General features: G+C 34.8%; 1 protein-coding gene across 15 annotated transcripts in view; it reads left to right on the top strand.

Moving 5' to 3' along the window:
• The window catches only part of LRRFIP2 (LRR binding FLII interacting protein 2), a 58162-nt gene extending 38594 nt beyond the window's left edge, over positions 1-19568 (top strand). For 5 of the 15 annotated variants that reach the window (XM_054059640.1, XM_054059641.1, XM_054059637.1 and 2 more), the window contains 13 exons: positions 12-56; positions 716-829; positions 1263-1334; positions 5801-5971; positions 6631-6723; positions 8552-8644; positions 12474-12575; positions 12823-12955; positions 14282-14331; positions 15800-15920; positions 16548-16627; positions 17765-17869; positions 18653-19568. In XM_054059640.1, coding sequence (XP_053915615.1) covers positions 12-56; positions 716-829; positions 1263-1334; positions 5801-5971; positions 6631-6723; positions 8552-8644; positions 12474-12575; positions 12823-12955; positions 14282-14331; positions 15800-15920; positions 16548-16627; positions 17765-17869; positions 18653-18763 — 1290 coding nt within the window. In that variant the 3' untranslated portion in view covers positions 18764-19568. The remainder of the gene's footprint in view (positions 1-11; positions 57-715; positions 830-1262; positions 1335-5800; positions 5972-6630; positions 6724-8551; positions 8645-12473; positions 12576-12822; positions 12956-14281; positions 14332-15799; positions 15921-16547; positions 16628-17764; positions 17870-18652) is intronic. The other 10 variants (XM_054059653.1, XM_054059642.1, XM_054059643.1 and 7 more) reach the window with 9 other exon arrangements.
• The last annotated feature ends 750 nt before the right edge of the window (positions 19569-20318 follow it).

The following is a 20318-nucleotide window of genomic DNA, read 5'->3' as shown; positions in this document are numbered from 1 at the left end:
TTCTCTTTCAGCTGGAAGAAAAGAGTGAAAAATCACATTCAGAAATATTTTCAAGGGTAAGTGTTTTCAAGTTAAAAATTATTAAAAGTCAGTGTTCTGCCATAAATTTTTAAGTATTAAAATAGTTCCACAAGTTTAAAAAGCGTGTGGATTTAGTAGAGTGTGTTTGGAGCTTGCAGAGAAATATTCTTAGACGTACTTTTTATCTTAATGCTTTGCATCTTCTGTTTCTGGAGGAAAGAATTTTACTCTCTAGTTTACTTTTAGCAAGTATTGATTTCCTATAGAATTTATTTCCTGTGTGAGAAATATTTTGCAGGAAAGGTTGAATTTTTGAGAAGCTAAGACTATAAGAATTCATATGCTAGATTCCACTGGGGACTTTCTTCGGAATCCTGGGTGGCAGAAATATTTTAAACTTCTACAGTTTTTCAGCACTAATAACCTGATTATGAAATTATTCTGAACAGAAGACTCATAGCTGTAACGTTATGCTAACTGATAAGTCATCAAAGAGAAGCCAGTATTTCACCAAGAGGAAACATAAGTGCTGGAAAATAATCAACAAAATCTGTTGTCTATAGGCTAACATTAAGAAATGGTAAAAACAACAGAGAAAACTATTGTGTGACTGTGAAGCAGTTTATAAAGAGTAATGCTGAGTATGCAAGAAATGACAGTATGGTGCCTGATACCGTGTGTTTTCCTTTCTAAGCCATCATCTCGCAATTCAATAAGTGCAACTCCTCTGAGTGGCAATTCGTCTAGGAGAGGAAGTGGAGACACGAGCAGTTTGTTGGATCCTGATGCATCCCTCAGTGAATTACGGGTAAACTACATCTTTGGAGAATTTGCAGCTAGTTTAATATTATATTTGTGGTTAGTAGGAATTTTTCTTTGCTACAGAACTTCTCAATTCTTAATAGTAAGAAAGTTATGAGGATGTAGTTTTTAATCACGAAAGATTTCTGGTTTTATCCTTGATACGTATTTGTGTTCATAAATAATTATGGTGCACTTTAGCTTATACTAAAACAAGACTTTGTTTATGTCAAATTTGAAATGATTTTGTTCAAATGGCTTGGATACAGAAGTATAAAGAAAATCTTCGTTTACATCTAGTTGTGAATCAATTATAATTTCTGTGAATTATTGTAGGCTTTGGCATTTGACAGAAATGCATGTAAACCTTTTAAAGCTTTTTCAACTATAAATTATTTGCCCATACTTCATATGCAATGGTTCATTCCTATGTCCTGCAGGATATCTATGATCTTAAGGACCAGATACACGATGTAGAAGGGAGGTACATGCAGGGACTTAAAGAACTAAAGGTATCAGGGCTTCTCCCAAGCATGCATTCTGTATGGGTATTTTTGGGTAATGGAGATACCACTGGTTCCACTAACTATATAAGGCTTTACTAACAAGTTTTTATGTTTCTTTAAAGCATGTGTGTAACTTTTAATGCATAGAGAAAATCAACACAGATTTCGTATGTGAGCGTATCATTAAGATACAATTTAAATGTACAAGAGATATATGTTCATTATTTGATTTATGTTAAAATGGTATTAAACTTTCATATTTTTAGCAGATGATTTCTGGTAAGATAATGGCAGGTTAAATTTATATTATATGGTGTTTTGTTAGCAAATAAATGGATATTCAAGATACTTTCTGTGTATTCAGTGGGAAAGAAAGGAATGGGATCCAGTTATGACAAACCTCAAGAAACTAAGAATTAGTCTTGCAAGTTTCAGCCAATTCTACATCTTATGAAGCAAAAGCCAAGTAATAATTTTGTAAGATGTGCTGAAACAAATCTGAACAGACGTATTGCTGCAGGACATTAATTTTGTTTTTGTCCTTTGCCATTATGAAAGATTTATTATTCTTATGTTTTTACATTTGCATTATATATGATAAGTTGCTATTTTCAGTGTTAGGTTAATGAGATTTCTCCATATGTTGACTTGTTTAAATAAGTATGTATGATTTTTCTTTTGTAAATTTTCACGCAGTTCAACAGTTTGCACTTAAAGTATGATTATTTTCCCCTCTTTTGTGTTGAAGGTAAACTGAATACAGAAAATTATGTGGCTTACAAATCATTTTCAGGATATTTGTTCTGTTCTCTTTCCTATTATCTAATTGTGAATGGCTCCATGTAAAAGTAGAGTTTTTTCCATAGTTGTTTCATATCCGTATAGACTGAATTTAATGAATGCTGCTTGTACTAGAGCATGTAGCAGTGATGTATTTAACAGCTTCCTTGAACTTTCTTCATTAAATAACTTATAAGATAGTATAGTAAAGAGGAAATATGTAATCTGAGCTGTTCACTGTAGCAAAAATATACTCCTCTTCAGAGGATTAAGTAATTTTGATTCTGATAGCCATATGCTCAGATGAATTATGTCTTGTTTTAATCATATTGCCATGTGAATATTAAAATGACTTCAAAGAGTGGTACATTACAAGATTATTAGACATAGCTGTGACTGAAGTAAATTTGAACAAAATGTGAGCTTGCTTCATATTTTCAGAATGGATCTAACTCTCACTTTTACATGTTTGCCAGCATCTCATGAATACTGCTCTGAATCATTACTAATGCACTATTATTTCTTCTAATCCATTACAGTTACTAATGTGCACAGGTGTGCAATAGACAGTAAGATCTTGATCTGTGCTTGTCTTAAATTGAACTGCATTTTATGCTACTGTTAGTACTGAATAATATGTTCCCAAGTTAATTTGCCTTCTATAGAGATTTTTTTCAGGAAGCATCCTTTCTAATTAGGAAGATACTGCCAGTTTCTCAACTTCTGCTTTAGCAGTTTTGTCTCGTGTAGGAGTTACTAGAATACCTACTTTTATACCTTTTAAGTGTTTTGTCAGCAGTTGTGTAAAAGTGATTTGTGATCACGTTACCTTCATACCTCTGTGGTTGCCCACGTCTCGTGCTGCTAAAAGTGTGGGTTTTTTACCTGGCTACAAATCTGCTGAGTGTCAGTGGAATAAACTCTAATGTGAATAGTTCAGATTTAGTTAGGTCTTCAAATCTTTTCTTAACTCAGTTTTAGTTTCCTGAAGAGTAACTGTATTCCATTTCATCAGCTAGAAAGGAACTCTTTTTCTTTCCTCTTTTTTTTTTTTGTTTTTTTTTTTTATGTAGTTAACGGCACTCTCTTGATGTCTGGTGGGTTTGGTCATCCTGTTCTACCCAAGCAGGCCAATTTGCATAGCACTTTGACTTTGCTGAATTGTGGGTGGTATTTCTTCATAGCTTTAGGTTATGTGCAGAGACTTAGTATCCATTTTCATGCCAGAGTATTCCCACTGCTTCATCCTTCGGCTTCCCACTGCCTCATTCCAAGTATTTCAGAAATTCTTCCAAATCCATATTATTCCTCTCCAAAATGGAAAATTACTGAAGCTACATTGAATTTTTGAACCATAGGGGACATGTGTAATACTTTACTTCAAAAAAGGGAACGTTTCTAAAGAACCTTAGTGATGTTCCAGTGTTTTTTAACTGGTTGAAGACTCTTGGGCATAGCTGGGTTTCTTTCTCAGAAGCAATCCTCGCTCTTTTATCTCAAAATCACTTTATTCCTCTTCCATAACTGCAGATTTCTTCCTCCATTAACTTGTTGATTAATGGCATTTTAATCCAATCTTCTAAGCCCCAATCTAGTCTCCTTTCTAAGGATGGAATCCTGGAGCACCTGGCATACAATGAAAGACTGAGACAACTGGATTTGATAAGTCTCAGCGGAGGGGGCTGGGGGCTGTAGCAGTACCGTTGCTGTTTTCATCTGCCTAATAGGAGGCTGTAGAGAAGACTGGACAGGCTCCTTTCAGAGGTGCACAGTGACAGGCAAGGTGCATTGTAGGGGCAGAAGTTCCCATTGGACCTCAAGAAGACAACTTTTCACAAGGAAGACAGTCAAACACTGGAACAGGTTGTCCAGCCAGATTCTGCATTCTACATCCCTGGAGTTACTTAAAATGGACTAGAGATGAGCTGTGAGCAGTCTGATCTTGTTTGGCCCTATTTAATTAAAAGATTGGACCAGATGGTATCCAGAGATTTCTGCCGACCTAAATTACTACGTAACTCGACTCGCCACACTCAGAAACAACCAAATTGGAATTTTTTCCTTACCATACTTTCCATTAAATTTTGAATCTCCTCATAAGAGGACTATAGCGTTCATTTTAATCCTAGTATTTTCCTGTCTCTTTAATCGAAGTTGCATTATTTTTTGGAAGATTTCCTGCCTCTGACACTTTGTTTTACCAGTCTTTACAAGATTTGTCATGTTTACACTATCAGAAAAAATGTTTCCTGTGGTTTTAATCTAAAACTTAAGCATTGCTTGAATACACGCGTTCTTTCTTTTTTTTTTTTTTTTTTTTTTTTTCCATTTTTTTTCTGTCTGGTCATCTTTGCTCTTTACTGCTTTACAGAACATACTGGTACCTTTCTTGTCTTTTCACTACTTATACTGTCGTGTCTCTTCTTATCTGTAGTCCATCAAGATATGTTTTAAGTTTGGGTTTTTTCTGGTGTATCTATAATAATATTTTTCTCAAGCACGAATTTCCAGAAGTTAGTGTATGGAACAGATGGATATAAATACATATGGCTATGATAAAATTATAAAAGTTGAAGTATGTGATTTAAGGACAGCTTTCTCAAAATAGAGATTTATAACATGGAATAGGATTTTAGGGTTGGGTTTAACTTAGATTGTTACTACACTCTCCTCTGCTATCTTAGTCCTTAGTTGTACTGCTCTGTTTTCTGGAAAATGCAAGCCTGCTGCCCTTCTTGTGCTACTAGTTCTGCTGTCATAATACAAACAATTAAACTTGGAAGTTATGCTATCTATACCTTCAAAGAGCAGATAACATGAAGTATTAGGGAATTTCTGGTAGGGCACAGATCTGCTTTGGAAAGAGAATGGCTTAGTAGTTCTTTTTCAATCGTAAAATCAGGACCCTGTGCTCAATTTTTGTATTTTTAACTGCACGCGTATAGAAATTATTGCATGTTTAGGAGTGTCTGGACTGATAGTTGTTCTAGTATTTGAATAGTTGACATTTGTTACACTAGTGAGAAAAAAATAAGGATAAAATCATTTTGGTAAGCATGAGAGAATTGTGTAAGAGGGTGTACAGCAAGGCATATGCACACCTTCGGATAGAGAATCAAGCATGGGAGTCTTTACATGCATTTTTATTTTTGAAATCTTATTGAGAAATAGAATGTCATTATTACTTGAAGAGTGACTACCTTAAAACTTTGAATCTGAGGTGTAGAGCACTAATTAAATAATGAGCATTAAATTAAAGCTACTTTTAGAGATATTTCTGTGATCTTTTATAGTCATTTAACTATTTGAGTTCTCTGTCAGATTTGTTGCCTCATTCTGACGTGTTTTCTTGTGCATGTACTGAATATAATAAAGCTGTGATATTACTGCTTTATCCCTGTGAGTTAAATTGTGAAGGCAGCAGAGTAGAAAATGAAAGTGCAATGTTATCTGGTAATTTTCGTACTTTTGTAATGATAACTTATCATTTCTGTGTGACTTAACCTGAATAACGGAAATTGAACTGTGACTTTGTATTTCTAAAGAGAATACACAAATAATTCAGGAACAAAAATGGTAGCATAATTTTGCTGTAATTAACAGATAGCACTCTTCAGCACTATGGTAGTATCTTAACATTATAACAACACATCAAAAAGTTAAACTAATGTGAACTTTTCTACTGTTTATAGGATTCACTAGCTGAAGTTGAAGAGAAGTACAAGAAAGCTATGGTTTCCAATGCTCAACTAGACAATGAAAAAAACAATTTGGTTTACCAAGTGGATACTCTGAAGGATGTGGTTGAAGAGAAAGAAGAACAGCTAGCAGAGTTCTATAGGGAGAATGAAGAGAAGTCAAGGGTACTGATTTTCTTAAGACTTTTTTTTTCTAATTATAAAGATGAACTATAGAAGCCTGGACTACTTAGTAGGAACAGTTGAAAACTTCTGGATTGGCACAAAAGTCTGGCCAAAGATGTTTTGAGTATTGTGTTTTAAGTTTTTTTTAAAAAAAGAAATAGCAGTGACCTCACCCCAAAACAAACAGACAAACAAACAAACCCCAACCCACAAAACACATCCCACCCTGATGAAAATTAACTGCATTTAATTAATGCAATACACTCATTATAAGGTATGCCTTTGAATTGAATAGGAGATATTCACTCCAACTTTCTTGGGAAGGGAAGATCTGTGTAGCAGATTTTTCCAGAAATATATAGATAAATTTAGTATCTGAGCTTTTCTTACTAATATTGTGCTTAAACCTCTATGGCATCTTTTCTCTCCATTCTAAATTTTATTAAATAAAATCTTTTGTATAGAAAGTATCTGGAGAACATACCTAAAACACTGATTCTTTGATTTTTAGCCACTTCTTAGGTAGAATTTCTCAAATTGTTGTAGTAATTTCTTAAGTCTTATGTTAAGCAATATTACTAACTTTTTTAAACTTTATATTGAAAATGAGTGTCAAACCCAAAATAAATAAAAATAAATTATGAATTTATTTAATATAGGAATTGGAAAGACAGAAACACACGTGCAGTGTTCTACAGCATAAACTGGATGAACTTAAAGAGGGCCTTCGACAGAGAGATGAATTGATAGAGGTATGTTCATATGAGAATGTGTATGACAGAACTTGTGCAAATATGAAGCAAGGTTTGAATGGGAACAGCCACGAGAGCAGAACAAGTGTTTCTATAGCCAAAATCTTTTTGCATAGAGAGAAGTTTTGATGCATGGGTAATACCAAATATTATTCTTTCCTCTTCCGAAAAGTTTCCTTTTCAGTTGTTTCAGATTTTTGTGAGCGTCAGTTGCAGTAGAGAATGTTTATTTGCTTACCATATATAGCAACATTGGTCAGCATGTTATTGGGTCATAACTGTGCTGTTGGGTGTGTGGTGTTATTTTGTTTTTCCTTTCCTCCCCTCTGCTTTTACCCTCTCCCTCCTTTGATTTGTTTATAGAGGACATGTGCCCTTAAATCCCAGAGCTATTAACAATTTTAATTTTAAGTGATCCACAAAAATATGTATTGTCAACAATATGTGGGTATTCATTTCCCATAGATTTTTGAGAGTCACAGTTAATTAGTACATCGTTTTCCTACCATCTTTGGTTTCAGTAAAAACTGTTTTTATGTGTATGGGCCAAAGTTTCCACTACCTGATTTCCGAAAGCTGTATGATACTGTATTTCATTGATCGATTTCTTTCCCCATTAAGTTATTGTGCTCTCCAGGCAGTAGTACAGTAACTTCAAAAGAATTCTGAAATGTCACAGATCTGTTACGGTTGCTGAGAAAATAACATGCTTCATGAACTGGAGTTGATATGACTTACTAGTAGAAGAAAAGGAGTAAGATTAGCCTAAGAAGCAGCATTTTGCAGATTTATGCTGACAAACAAGACTTGGCAAATCCTCGTTGTAGCTCTGTCGCTTTCTCTGGATTTTCTTTGACTTCATTGTGAAAGAAAAAAACATGTCATACTTTCTTCTGTGGTGGATGTTTTGTTGGTTTTGTTTGGTTTTTGTTGTTCTTCTTTTTTTTTTTTTGAAGTGCGTGTATCAAGAATATACAATAGATTTGTTTGGACTGTTTCCTTTGATAGATTGTAGTGTACGTGTTGAGTGGTCACCAAATGCATGCAGTCCCTTCAAAGATGCAGGCAATTTACCCCATATCTGTTGTTCATTTGAGTAACTTCTTCAGCTGTTAACGCTAATAGATAATCTAGCTGAAGCCTTTTAGGTTTTTGCAGAAAGACATAGTCTTTGATGTCCAGATGTAAAATCAAGTTTGTTCATTAGGAAGGCAAAAAAATTAGTCCTAAAAGCTCTTGTATCATCTTCATGCATATTTATATGAGCAAAGCAACTAATTATAATTATGTTTATAGGGCAAATGGCAAAATGTAGTGTTAGCCAACTAAAAAAATAAGACCATACTTAATATGGTATCAGAAAGCAGTCAGCAGCTGTATTTCACTTCCTGGATGCTTGATTCAAACTACCTTCTTTATACTTTCAGGAAGCTTTTCTGTTTTGTAGATTATTAATAAAATTACTTGCTAACATAACATACTCCTCCAAACAGGACTTTAAGATATCTGGAAGTTACCACAGCGTAATTATTTTCCTGAAAAAAGGACCTTGTCTGCAGTGGGAACCGTTTTTAAAAAAAAGTACCTCCAGTTATGCTAAACTCTCTTATCAACATTAATTGATTAAATAAAATTAATTACCATTGTCTTGCATGAATTCACAGGGGAAATATGACATTACACTTAGCACCTTTTTTCTTTGACTTCATGCTCATAAACTTTTCAGTTGACTTTTACTATTTAATTTTCTTTATCTATTTGAATGTATTTTTTCCATTTCCTTACTTCTCTTTCCTCTTTTATTTTTCCCTCATCTTATTTACTACAGGAGAATCAACGCATGCAGCAGCATATAGACTCCATAACCAAAGAGGTGTTTGATCTCCAGGAGACAATTAATTGGAAAGATAAAAAAATAGGGGTATGAAACAAATATGGGGGGAAAGGTATTTTTCCATTTTAGAAGTAGATGAATGCCTCCCACCCCTTAAGGAATGATGTATACTCTAAAGAAATGAAGGCCACTCCCAATTTAAATATTTAAAATGTTTTGCAGTCTTTCTTCTTTAGAAAATGAGCTCCACTTCATTTTTACTCACATAATGATGAGTAATACTAATTAAATCTATACCATAATAAAATGTTATGCATGCAGATTTATAATTATTTACCTGTAATCAGGGCCTGAAAAAGTAATAATTTCCTTTATTTTTAATAAAAACAGGAGTCACTTGAGTCTAAATATAGATCATTAGTGACATAGCACTAATATAATTTTATACAAGTTTGAAATTATTTTTAAAGTTTTTAATCTCCTTAGAGGCAAATACAAGTTTCAAGACTTGAACAGTTTAAGCATCGCTTGCCCTTTGACTGATGCCTCTGTCATCATCTTAATTTGCGTAACAGTTAGCAGATTTTTAAGTTATCTGCTTTTCACCATCTGAAGTAAGAGAGACAAAATACTTGAAATAATGGAAAACCTAGGGAGCTGCAGGAGCTAAAGGTCAAAATATAAATAAGCCTCGGTGAATATTTGTAGAACGTACCTGCGTTTAGCTTACCTAGTGCTAAAAACTATAATCTTGAATTGCACTTTTTCATCCATAGTTGCACTTTCCTGTATCGCACTTCTGAGCCTTCTAGGGCTGGTTAGTGTGGATGCAACATTGAGCTGAGATGTTTTTGCGATACCTCAAAAAAACTACCAAAGTTACCTACTAGTGGAATTTAGAGTTAGAATTGAAACAGTAGTTGCATGGGACCTTTTGAGGAGCATCTGCAGGGCTCCTGCTACAGAAAGGAAGGTGATAATGAGTTGATATATACTACCTACATTAGGTAGGTCAGAGTTTGTCAGCTTTGCTTCTGGGCAGCACAGACTGTCTCAGCCTGATCCTTGGTGATAACAACATGGCTCTGAACTGTGGCTGTTCAGGGCCACAAGTTGATTGCCTAGCGGTGAGAGGGAGTTAGCTTTTAGAAAGAAATTATCTGCCTTTTAGTATCTCTAGGGTAATTGCTCTTGAACAAAATGAATTTTTCCACCAGATTTTGATGTGCAGATTTCTTTGAAAATTGCTGTATTTGTTTGAGTTCAAGTCCCTTAGAAAAGTGAACTTGTAACCAGTGGTGCCCAGATAAAAAAAGCCCTGTTATACTGAATTTATTCAGTCCGTATTTTTTCAGTCTTTCAGTCTGTATTGCAATCTTCTCTTCTGTCATACAATAACATATCAACATTTTTAAGTTTTCCTCTGAACATTTTTCTGAAAGGTTTTTTTGATCTTTAAGTATATTCTTTCCTTACTTACTCTTCGCTTTTGTGTACTAGACTGTCCCAATGTGTGCAGTTTTCTGTGCAAGCACTTTTTTTCTCTTCCAAATACATTTAGAGCTAGTACAGAGCATATAATCTAATGTTCAAAAACCTAGCTAACAGCTAGGCTGAAGAGAAAAATGTTTGTTTCCTTTAGCCAAAATTTTCCTGCCAGTTTCTGTGTTTTGTAAATGCCATAACTGGACTTTTTTTCCTAGTTTTTATTTCTTTGCCATCTTGGATTTGAAATGTCATACTTCTTAAAATACAAAAATACTGCTGTCTTTTCTTTTTTCTCTCTGTTATCTAAAAACATGTATGTATTTTTCATAGCTCACAGTTTTTCGGCCTTTCTCCCCAGTACTGAGTGGTTTTGCCAATTTTTATTTCATTCTAGATTCAGAAGTCTTCTGAGAAGCTTCTCAAAGGAGTAGTTTATAACTGAGTTTGTAACCTAGTTTTACAATGTATGCAAGACTGATGCTGAGTTGGAGGTGGAAAGGGAGGCAAGCAGAACAGAGATAGCATGAGTCTGTTTTACACCTGCCTTTTTAAATTATCCTGTTTGTACAAAGTGATTGAAATTTGCAGTTGTCTTAAATTAATTTTGGTCTTAAATTAGATCAATCCTAGGACACTGAGCTCTTAATTTCCAGGTTATACTCCTGAAACATACACCTATTTTACTGTTTATGGGCTCAAAATTGTATGTGCATTGCCAATTTGAATTTGGCAATGATGTGTCTGAGTTTGGTATAGATTTTGTGAAATCTTTTGGAATATTTAGAAAATAGGACCCCCGAGAAACCCACTTTCTGACAAATGATCAGAATTCAATCATACTGGTATGTTCAAATACGCCCATAGAGCTTAGTTGTCCTGATTTCTGTACCCTGCCCAAATAGAAGCATTGCAGGAGTAGATTTATTATGAAATCCATGTCATGTATCATGATCCCCTAGTGTGTAAATACTTGCAGTTTTACTGAGTTTTTCAACATTAAATAATGTTTACTGATTTCTTCATAGCTAAAGATAGGTGGTTGTATTAGTTTCACTTCCTTCCCCATCAGAATTCTCTTATTTTCAACATTTGTGCATAGCGGGTGAGGATGGAAAGTATGTTTTTCAGAAAGTCAGCAGCAATACAGGGGCAATACCAAATACAGGGGATCTGCACTGCAATTCTGGGCCTGTGTGTCCGTTCTCTCAAGAGGGTGAGCATACTTTCCCCCTTGGTTGCTTCCAATGTTCTTCAAAAATGGCAAAGTTGCATGTATCTAAGTGGAGCATAAAATGATGTGATTAAGGTTCTTTACGCTGTTTAGAATGTAGTTAGAGATCTGTGTTAGGAAACAAAAGGACGCCTTATGAATTCTTAAATTGTCATGTGACAGCTAATGCTTTCACACATGTTGAATTACCTGTATTTTAAATGGTACATGCTAATAAATTATGTGCAACAGCACACCTTAAATTTTTGCGCCAAAATTAAGAATAATATGTTAAAACTTTACTGTATACTACAGCATCTAGATAATTATTAAAATTCAGCGTATTGCCATTTTTATGTGGGACCATTGCAATACAAAGCTATACACCTTCATTTCTTTCTTGGTATGAGTCCATTCCTAAATATTCATGCATGACATAGATTTTGTTGGATAATTTTCTTGGCAAAATGTCTGTACACTTTTGCAGTTGTGGTGTGATCGGGGTTATTTGTGATGCATGCAGTATTGAGTTTGAATGGAATACTGGGATACTGCCCAGTCAAGTGAAAGTGTCTGATTAACTGCCAGGTAACCCCGCTCCAGCAAACCCATCTACGTCCATCTTGTGCTTTTAGCTGCAGTACTTAGTGCTGCTAGTTCTTGCTGCTTTTTTACCCCTCTAAAAAGGATCTCTTTGGATTTAGTAAATGGTAATTGTAATACTTAATCAAGTAGGAAATAAACTAGTATTTATAAGGCTTACATGTCCAAAGTCTTTCATGACGTAAGATTTCTACTTCTGTACCCTATAAAAGGTATTAGTTCAAAGGATGTAGTGTTTTAGGATCTTTGCCAATTGAGTTCCGGCAAATTTTATTTCTGGCTACAGAGTGCCTATATTAAGAAGAGTCATTTAGTCTTTTGGTATTCAACTTAGTTGGCCAAAATACCCAAAATAGAATCCACTAAATAAAAATCTATTATAGAATTTTCTAAGACTCACTCTAGAAAACTTTATGAAGAGCACGCAGCAATGAGGCTAGATATGTGATTTGTGAAAGGTATTTATTAGAGATGTATGTTTATATGTGTTAAATATCCCTTTTGCTTTCTTTACTTTTATTGAGCTTTTTTATTTACTTGTAGAAAATCTCTCTTCTATCTGTCATGTGCTTTTTCTCTGTACTGTTCTTTTTCTTGCTATCTGCCTGAACCCAGGCCCTAGAAAGACAGAAAGATTACTTTGACTGCATTAAGAATGAGCGAGATGAGCTCAGAGAGGAATTGGCTGACCTGAAGAAAACATTGAACAGAGGAGAGGTATGTTGGTAGTAGTTACTTTATGGTAACAGATATGCAGGAATGTGGCATGAAGTCAAGGTCAATGAAAAGTAGGAAGAATGGTTACTATTCTTGTGCAGTCTAAAACCTGTTCTTAGGGTAGCGTAAATGGTGCCTTTCACTGTAACTTTTGTTCAACTTGAAAAGCTTTTAAAAAACTTTTCTGTCCAATTGTATTTTAGCACTGCTCTTGTATGAGTAGGTTTTTTTTCTTTTGTGTTTTTAGAAACATGGATTAGTTATAATTCCAGATGGCACACCAAATGGTGATGTAAACCACGAATCAGTGGTTGGTGCGATAACAGTTGTGTCACAGGAAGCTGCTCAAGTCTTGGAATCTGCAGGAGAAGGACCACTAGGTAAAAATATCCTAACTTATTTATAGAGTGCTTGAAGTCTTTGTTCCCTTTCTGTTCAGTGGGTTGTGATACATAGCCAAAAAACAATACCTGTGATGCTTCTGGAATACATGCTTATACAATTTTCAAGATGTTGATTATTTTTTGGGCTGAGCAAAACCACAGATGTATCTTTTGAGTAAAAAAAAATTATAGTGTGTGCTTGGATGTTTGCAACTGTTGAGATCTCTTGTTCCTGTTTGTTTTATTACTTATTATCAGAAAACATCTTGCCTAAAAGTATAGTCTTTTGGATTAGTATGTTTTCCATTGTTTCATTAAAAAAATTCTTTAAAGTATATATAATCAATGAAAGAGCTCCTTTACAAAAAACAATGCATTGTGTATTCTTTTTCCTTCCTCAAATTACTTCTGCCTTTATTAGCGTAGGGCAAGTGCAGTCTTTCATCACATTCATTAGAAAAAAATGTTCTAAAACCATGCAAAAAATGGCACAGGTAACAGAAAGATAGCGAGTTTTGAGGGTCTTTATTTTAACTTCCTTTTATCCCTAGGTAGAACAGGTTATTATATGTGTAATTAGTCCCCTGTAAAAGTAGTAGTTAACGTGCAAAGAAACAGGTCCATAGATTTGCATTACGTTTGTACATTACATATAATAGGATTTTTTTGGAAAGAGATTAGACTTGATATATGCTTCTGTGGCTTCATCCTAGTGAAATACCAATGTCTTTATTCTTTGTTACTGTCAATGTTACAATTTCCAAGGGAAATTAATCAAGGTGTTGCTTGACAGACTGTTCTGTAACCCTTGCTGACCTTCTGACTGATCAGTCATTCTGAAATGTTCTTGTGGGTGCTTTCCCAAGTACGTTTTTGCGGTTCAAGGACACTTTCTACAGTCTTTTCAAACACAGGGTAAGCTTAGTGCCATCCCAAGAAATAGCAATTTTTAAGAATAAAGACAGGGAAAACAGTATATGATCAGAAGAAAATTTTGTTGGAAATGGCTGTTCTTAGGTATCGGGACAGAACTCTGTTTTATTATGAACAAAAAAGTCCTCAGTTGTTAATTTACTTTGAAGAATTACTGAACTCAGAGGTCTTGCTTCTAAAATTGTTATACTAATAAACAGGATTAATTAAATACTTCTTTTTTCTGCTACTGGTATCTTTTTATTAATAAGATATCAAAGTTTTGTGCTCCTAGTGCTATTAACTTTAAGTTTAAAGAGCATTATATTTGACAATTAATAGAAAGTTATGAAAAGTATGTTCTTAGTTATAGATTTCTCTGTTATTTTCAATTGGGCTCTTTGTTTTTAGATGTCCGGCTACGAGAACTGGCTAGAGAAAAGGAGGAACTATTGTCCCAGGTAAAATAAGTTATTATTTTCAGAAACAGACCTTTGTCTATGCTTTTACAGACTATTAATATATTAAAAATAAGCAAATACTAGGCACCTTCAGTGCTTAATAAAATACTTAAGAATTGAAGCAAAATAAAATAGTTCCTTGCCTAGCTTGCTACCAGGATTTATCAGCTCCTTTCACTAGTGTCCTTATCATGTGACTTTGATCTTGATTGTTAAATAACCCTCACTTCACTAATTGGTTAGATGAAATCTAACTTGCTGCTGACTACTATTAGTGCATGTACTTACAGTTCTTTTATTTTGTCTTAAGTGGAAATAATGAAGTCAGTAAAATTACATTTTCATAAGCCCAAGTGGCTTTTTTTTCCCCAGATTGCTATGTGGTACTATTTCTTTGATCATTTTGGTTATGCAAATAGAAAATGAGTATTATCAAGGTAGTCGTATTTTAATACAGTTCAGTATCGAGAAGAGAGGTCTGAAGAAAACATATAGCCATCAAACAATTGTTATGAATACCATAGTGTTTGTGCTTCTAGTAGAACTTGTTGCAAATTAAAAGTTGTCACCATTAGAATGTTGTCACCATTTGTTTTTGCTGGGAATGTGCTTTAATTTTAGTATAGATACACTTGGTTTAGAATGTTAATAATATTGAATCAAGGCCATTTAATATAAGTATATAAATAGAAGAATAGTAACATGTCTCTGCGTATTTATCACCTTAAAATTGTATCAATCACTGTTAAAGGTACTTGATTTTTATCGTGAATGGGAGTTTGCAAAGTTTATCTTACAAACTGCTATTCTCTAGGGCAATATTTTGATGAGACAATCAAAAAAGTAGCTCTCACTCTGTTCATAAACTCCAGACACAGAGGACGTGGCTGAGGAATCAATGTTCCCTGACTTACTGGAAAAAAATCCCAAGACAGCTGCTGTAGCATAAAATGGAACTGTTTAATGTCCACTACAGACTTTCCTAGGACTATTGCTTTCAGAAGGAGTAAAAGAGAGGACCCCAAAAAAACTGTGGGTTAATCTTTCTGTAAACACACCAGAATTTTGTTAATTATCTTCATATGTGTTCAGAGTGTAAAAGTTATACTACAGAAGAAATGCAAAACCAGAGTTTGCTGCCTCCTTCTCTTGTAAAGGTAGCTCTGTTAGTTACTGGGTGCCGCTGCATTGTGCAGAGACCCCTGCAGCACTGGCCAAACTGGTGAGTTTTGGTTGTGCATTGACATGCAGAGGGCACTCGCACAGGGGGACAGGGGGACTGCAGCTACAGACCTCAAGGACTGGCTTCCCTGCCTCTTCTGCATTGCTCTGCTACTCCTGTTTAAAGAACCATCACTGTCAGTGACATTTCAGGATTACTCTGCCGTTTTTTCCCATTGAACTTTTAGATACACAACTACTGAACTTCTAAGAGTCTCTTTTTCACAAAAGAACATTGCTCTTTCAGGTTAGAAAATTGAAGATGCAGTTGGAAGAAGAACGACAGAAATATTCTAAAAGTGATGGCATGAATACAGATATCATAGGTTTAGAGAATGGTTCTGACTTGCAGCTAATTGAAATGCAAAGTAGGTATATGATTACTGTTCAAACATATTATTACTGTGGAGAGGAATCAAACTTTTCCAACTCCTTTTCCTATATTGTTGTGCATTAGTAGTACTGTGAATGAATATATTGTTGAGGAGATAGGTGGGGGTTTTTTGGGGGTTTGTTTTTTTTTTTTGTTGGTGTATCTTCTTGCAGGAAGTTTCTCACTGCAGAATAACTTAAAAATCTGCCTCTTTCAATGTTGAATGATAGCATCCTGGGAATTATTTTTTCAGGTGATGATCTTGCCTAAAATGGGTGCCACTACTTGAACAATTTCAATTTTTTATATGATAGAATTTCAGCTGAGATTTTGGAAATATTCAGTACGGTTTCATAGAAGCACAGCATTAAGCTACTTTCCATTTCCTGCAAGCTATTTCTTCAGCTGATAACTTTACTTGTTTAAGAGATTATCACTTAATTTGCTTGTGGCAATGAACATGTTAGTTTTCATACTCTCAGATTTCTGAAAGAACATTTACCTCTATAATACTGTATAGGGGCTTCACAGTAAAATGGTCTTAAATTAATCTTAATTAAAAGATAAACTGCCAGTTTATAGAGTTGCTTTGAGTAATATATTCATATCAATTTTTGTCTAGGAGATGCCAACAGACAAATTAGTGAATACAAATTTAAGCTTTCAAAAGCTGAGCAAGATAAAACTACCTTGGAACAAAATGTAAGTGTGCCTTCATATTTATTGTTATCATTACATTTGCTCTTCACGCTTCTACAATACTTTTTTCAACGAAAGCTATGAAAACATATTTCATCATTTGATATACTGTTTCTTCCTTAGTTTGCACAGAATGGCACTCTATTTGTATTTTTTCATATTTCCTGCAATTCAATACCTGAGCATAGTCTAACCACAAGAGAAAATAAACTGGGATTAATTTACTCAGATGTGAATTTACAGCAGAATATAAACAGGAACTGAAGCTCTTAGCACAAGAAAATCAGTTTAGTCGAATTACATGTAAGAAAGTTTTAAGGTCTGTAGAAGATACCTAATTTACTCTCTGAAATACGAGAGTTTGTTTTTATAGATATACATCTATATACCTGGCACTGATTTACTCATATTTTGTGATTATAAGTCAGTATTATAATTCAGTATCTCTGTAGATCACCTAAAATCACACAAAGGATTAGCATTTGAATCAGAGATGCATAGTTCTCTCTTGCATAGCAATAGGCTACTAGCCCGTCCTTTGGATTAGGAGGGAGCAGGGAGCTATAAAATAGCAATTAAGTGAGCAGGCTTTAATACCTGCAAGTTGTAACCCGGATTTGTCAAGCTTCCTCTTTGCTGCTGAACTCTTGTGCTGGATCTCAAGACCTCTTGCATCATGTCCTGGTAACAGTTACAATCTCCTTTCGACTTCGCAGGTTTTCATATTTATCTGCTTTTCAACTTTATAGCTTTTGGTTTTAATCCTGTGTGTTCCCCAACTCTTAATTTTTCTTTTTCCAGCTCTCCTTTTGCTTAGTTCTTTAACATCTGTATCTTTTTACCTGTGGCTTTCTCTGCTGTTTCTTGCAACCCTCACCAGGGAGGGACAAGCAGTGAAAGGTATTCCAAGTTTCTGCCCAGAACTTATTTTAATGTTTTCTTAGTTCTTTTAAACACTCTTTTTGCAATTATAGCTGCTGCTAACACAGTTAAACTTCCTCTTTTCAGAGGGAAATACTATGGATAATTCACAGGATGCCTTGTGTTAGGGTGGCTTTTCAGAAAGAGAACAGCTGGTGACGTGTGAGCTTGCAGTGGGACGCCTAAGTAACATTCCTTTTGTCTAATTTGGGTCTGCAGATTGGAAGACTTGAGGGGCAGGTTGCAAGGTATAAAAATGCAGCAGAAAATGCAGAAAAAATCGAAGATGAACTCAAAGCTGAAAAGAGGAAGCTTCAGCGAGAGGTAATTGATTTGATTTTGTTTTTAGCTGTATGCTTCTTTTAGTCTTGAACTGCTCTGTCTTTTTGCCTCCAAGCACTGATTTTCTTGTAGTCTTTGATTACAGAATCTAGGTTTTTTTTTTGAGGAGACCTCAGAGTCTCAGTGTTGCATTTGCAAGACAACTGTAGCACATAAAAGTAATACTTTTTACAGTAATTACTTTAATTAGTAATACTATTTACGATTCAATGCAGTGCTTCCTTGAAAGGGAGTCTAAGGTATGTTTTCTTTTAAATGTGATAACTTTTACTTTTTTTAACTAATCCTTCCATAAAAATTACTGGAGAGCCAAATGTTTCTATGTCAAGTGCCAGTCTGGGAATTTTCCATCATGAACCTCACATGAAGCTGGGAAGAAGCTGTATTTAACTGAGTTGTTGGTCATGCTTGCTTAAGAACTGCTGCATGACTAATAAGAGGAGTGCTACCAATATATATATCCATCAGCAAGTAACAATGGTGAAGAGGATTTTACCTATAAGTAGCATGTAATAGGAAGTTGCAGTTTAGTTCTTTTGTAATGAGTGCATCTTTCATGTTTTAGTTGTTTCCCAATTATTTTTTTTACAGTTGAGTTTTGGTTCATCCGACTGCAGTAATGAAAGTGTTGTCTTAACTAGTGTGGCACTCTTATAAAGCATATAATACTTGTATTTGTGATTTAATTTCCTCTGTCAAAGCTTAAGAACAGCGTGAAGTCTAAGTAAACTTAAAGTGGTCATAACTTTTGCTTTTATTTTATAGTTAAGAACAGCACTGGATAAGATAGAAGAGATGGAGATGACCAATAGCCACTTAATGAAAAGACTGGAGAAGATGAAGGCAAATAGGACTGCACTTTTATCTCAACAGTGAAGTAGAAATTGAAAATACAGTGCACTGCTCCTTGAATAACTAGCCCCTAGCTTGTTTTTAAATACAGACTTTCATTGGCACAAACTATTTGAACACTGAGCTGTTCCTTGGTGTTTTAATTTCATAATTAAATGGCATATTTCTTTTTGTAACTTATGAGAGAATGAAATGTACTTTGAATTCTCATGGGAATGACAGCAATTTTTAAGTAGTGTTTGATTCTAGAGTCGGAGCTGGAGCATGATGCCCTGTGTTCGACTTAGCGATAAAAAAATGTTTTTACAACTGTGGAATCAAGTTTACTCACGATCTCTTTTGGCTGCTTTAATGATGCTTGATGCTTGGAGACAACTGCATGACTTCAAGAAGACACTGTATTACTGTATTATAAATTAACGTATATTTGCTCAAGACATCACACTGCACAAGTGCCTTTTATATGGTGCAATTTAAACTTCATTGTTGAAATAACCTTTGAAATCAGATAACATTTTATTTTAAGATACATTTGGGGTATTCACTAAACTTTATACATTTTGCAAATACATTTTTGTAAAATATTTAAATTTATAAGAATAAAATAGGAACTGTATATAAAAACTTGCTTTTTTGCATGGGCACATCTGAGTTCTAGGTAATTTTGTCAAATACTAGCCCCTGATACTCTTAGTATTAAGAGTGCAGATTTAAAAACTTTTGTTGTACACCATCAAATTTTGTCATCTGCTGCATAAGTGTGATTTGAAATTTTAGGGTGGGAGGAAGGTGTGGGAAATGTGGATTAGGAGTTAATTAAATGGACACTTTACTGACCAAATCCAGATGTTTTGTGTTTTCTTCTAAGTACTGAAATACCAACAGGGCAGAGCAAAATCTTTCCAGAGTAATAAATTCTGATCTCCATATTCTGAAGGTATCATTTTGGCTTTGAAATAGTGAGTTTGAATGTTTTTTCTTCTCGGTTCTTAGCTTGGTCCGCTACTCTTTGACAGTACTCCCATGGATGGAGGAGGTAGGCAGTACAAGGAAGAAGGTGCTTTCTGGAATGGTGTGAGGTTTGTCTGTAGACTACTCTGTGGACACTGAGTGCTCTTAAGAACTTCTATTCTTTTCAAGCTGGTACAGGTGGGAAATGAGCAGCACCTTCAGAGGCAATTCAGAAGTACCTGAAGTGGCACTGTCCTCGTGTTGGACTTTGCTTAAGGTCAGCAGGAACCCAGCATTTGATCCAAGAGGAGCAATTCTTTTCACCCATATCGGATGCTTTCCTGTTGCAAATTGCTACCCTCCAGGGCTATTTCTCAATGCAAAGCAGGACTTAGGACCTTTACAAGCCAGAGTTAGTGCTTCTTCTTGTACCAGAGCTGCTTTCCAAAGGAACAGACATCTTTACAGTGCAAAACTGAAGCTTTTTGTCTTTTTCTGTTTGGATGCCAGATGCCTCTTGGACTTGGAAAGAAGACACCTTCCTTCCCTGTTGACAAACTGCCTTTTAAGTAGAAGATTTCCCTAGGCCTGCTCATAAAATAAGAGACAATTTTAGTTTGTTTATCAC

The sequence above is a fragment of the Cuculus canorus genome, chromosome 2, assembly GCF_017976375.1.
Source record: "Cuculus canorus isolate bCucCan1 chromosome 2, bCucCan1.pri, whole genome shotgun sequence".
In the NCBI taxonomy this organism is placed as follows: Eukaryota; Metazoa; Chordata; class Aves; order Cuculiformes; family Cuculidae; genus Cuculus; species Cuculus canorus.
The sequence above is the reverse complement of the archived record's forward strand: the minus strand, read 5'-3'. Positions and strand labels throughout refer to the sequence as shown.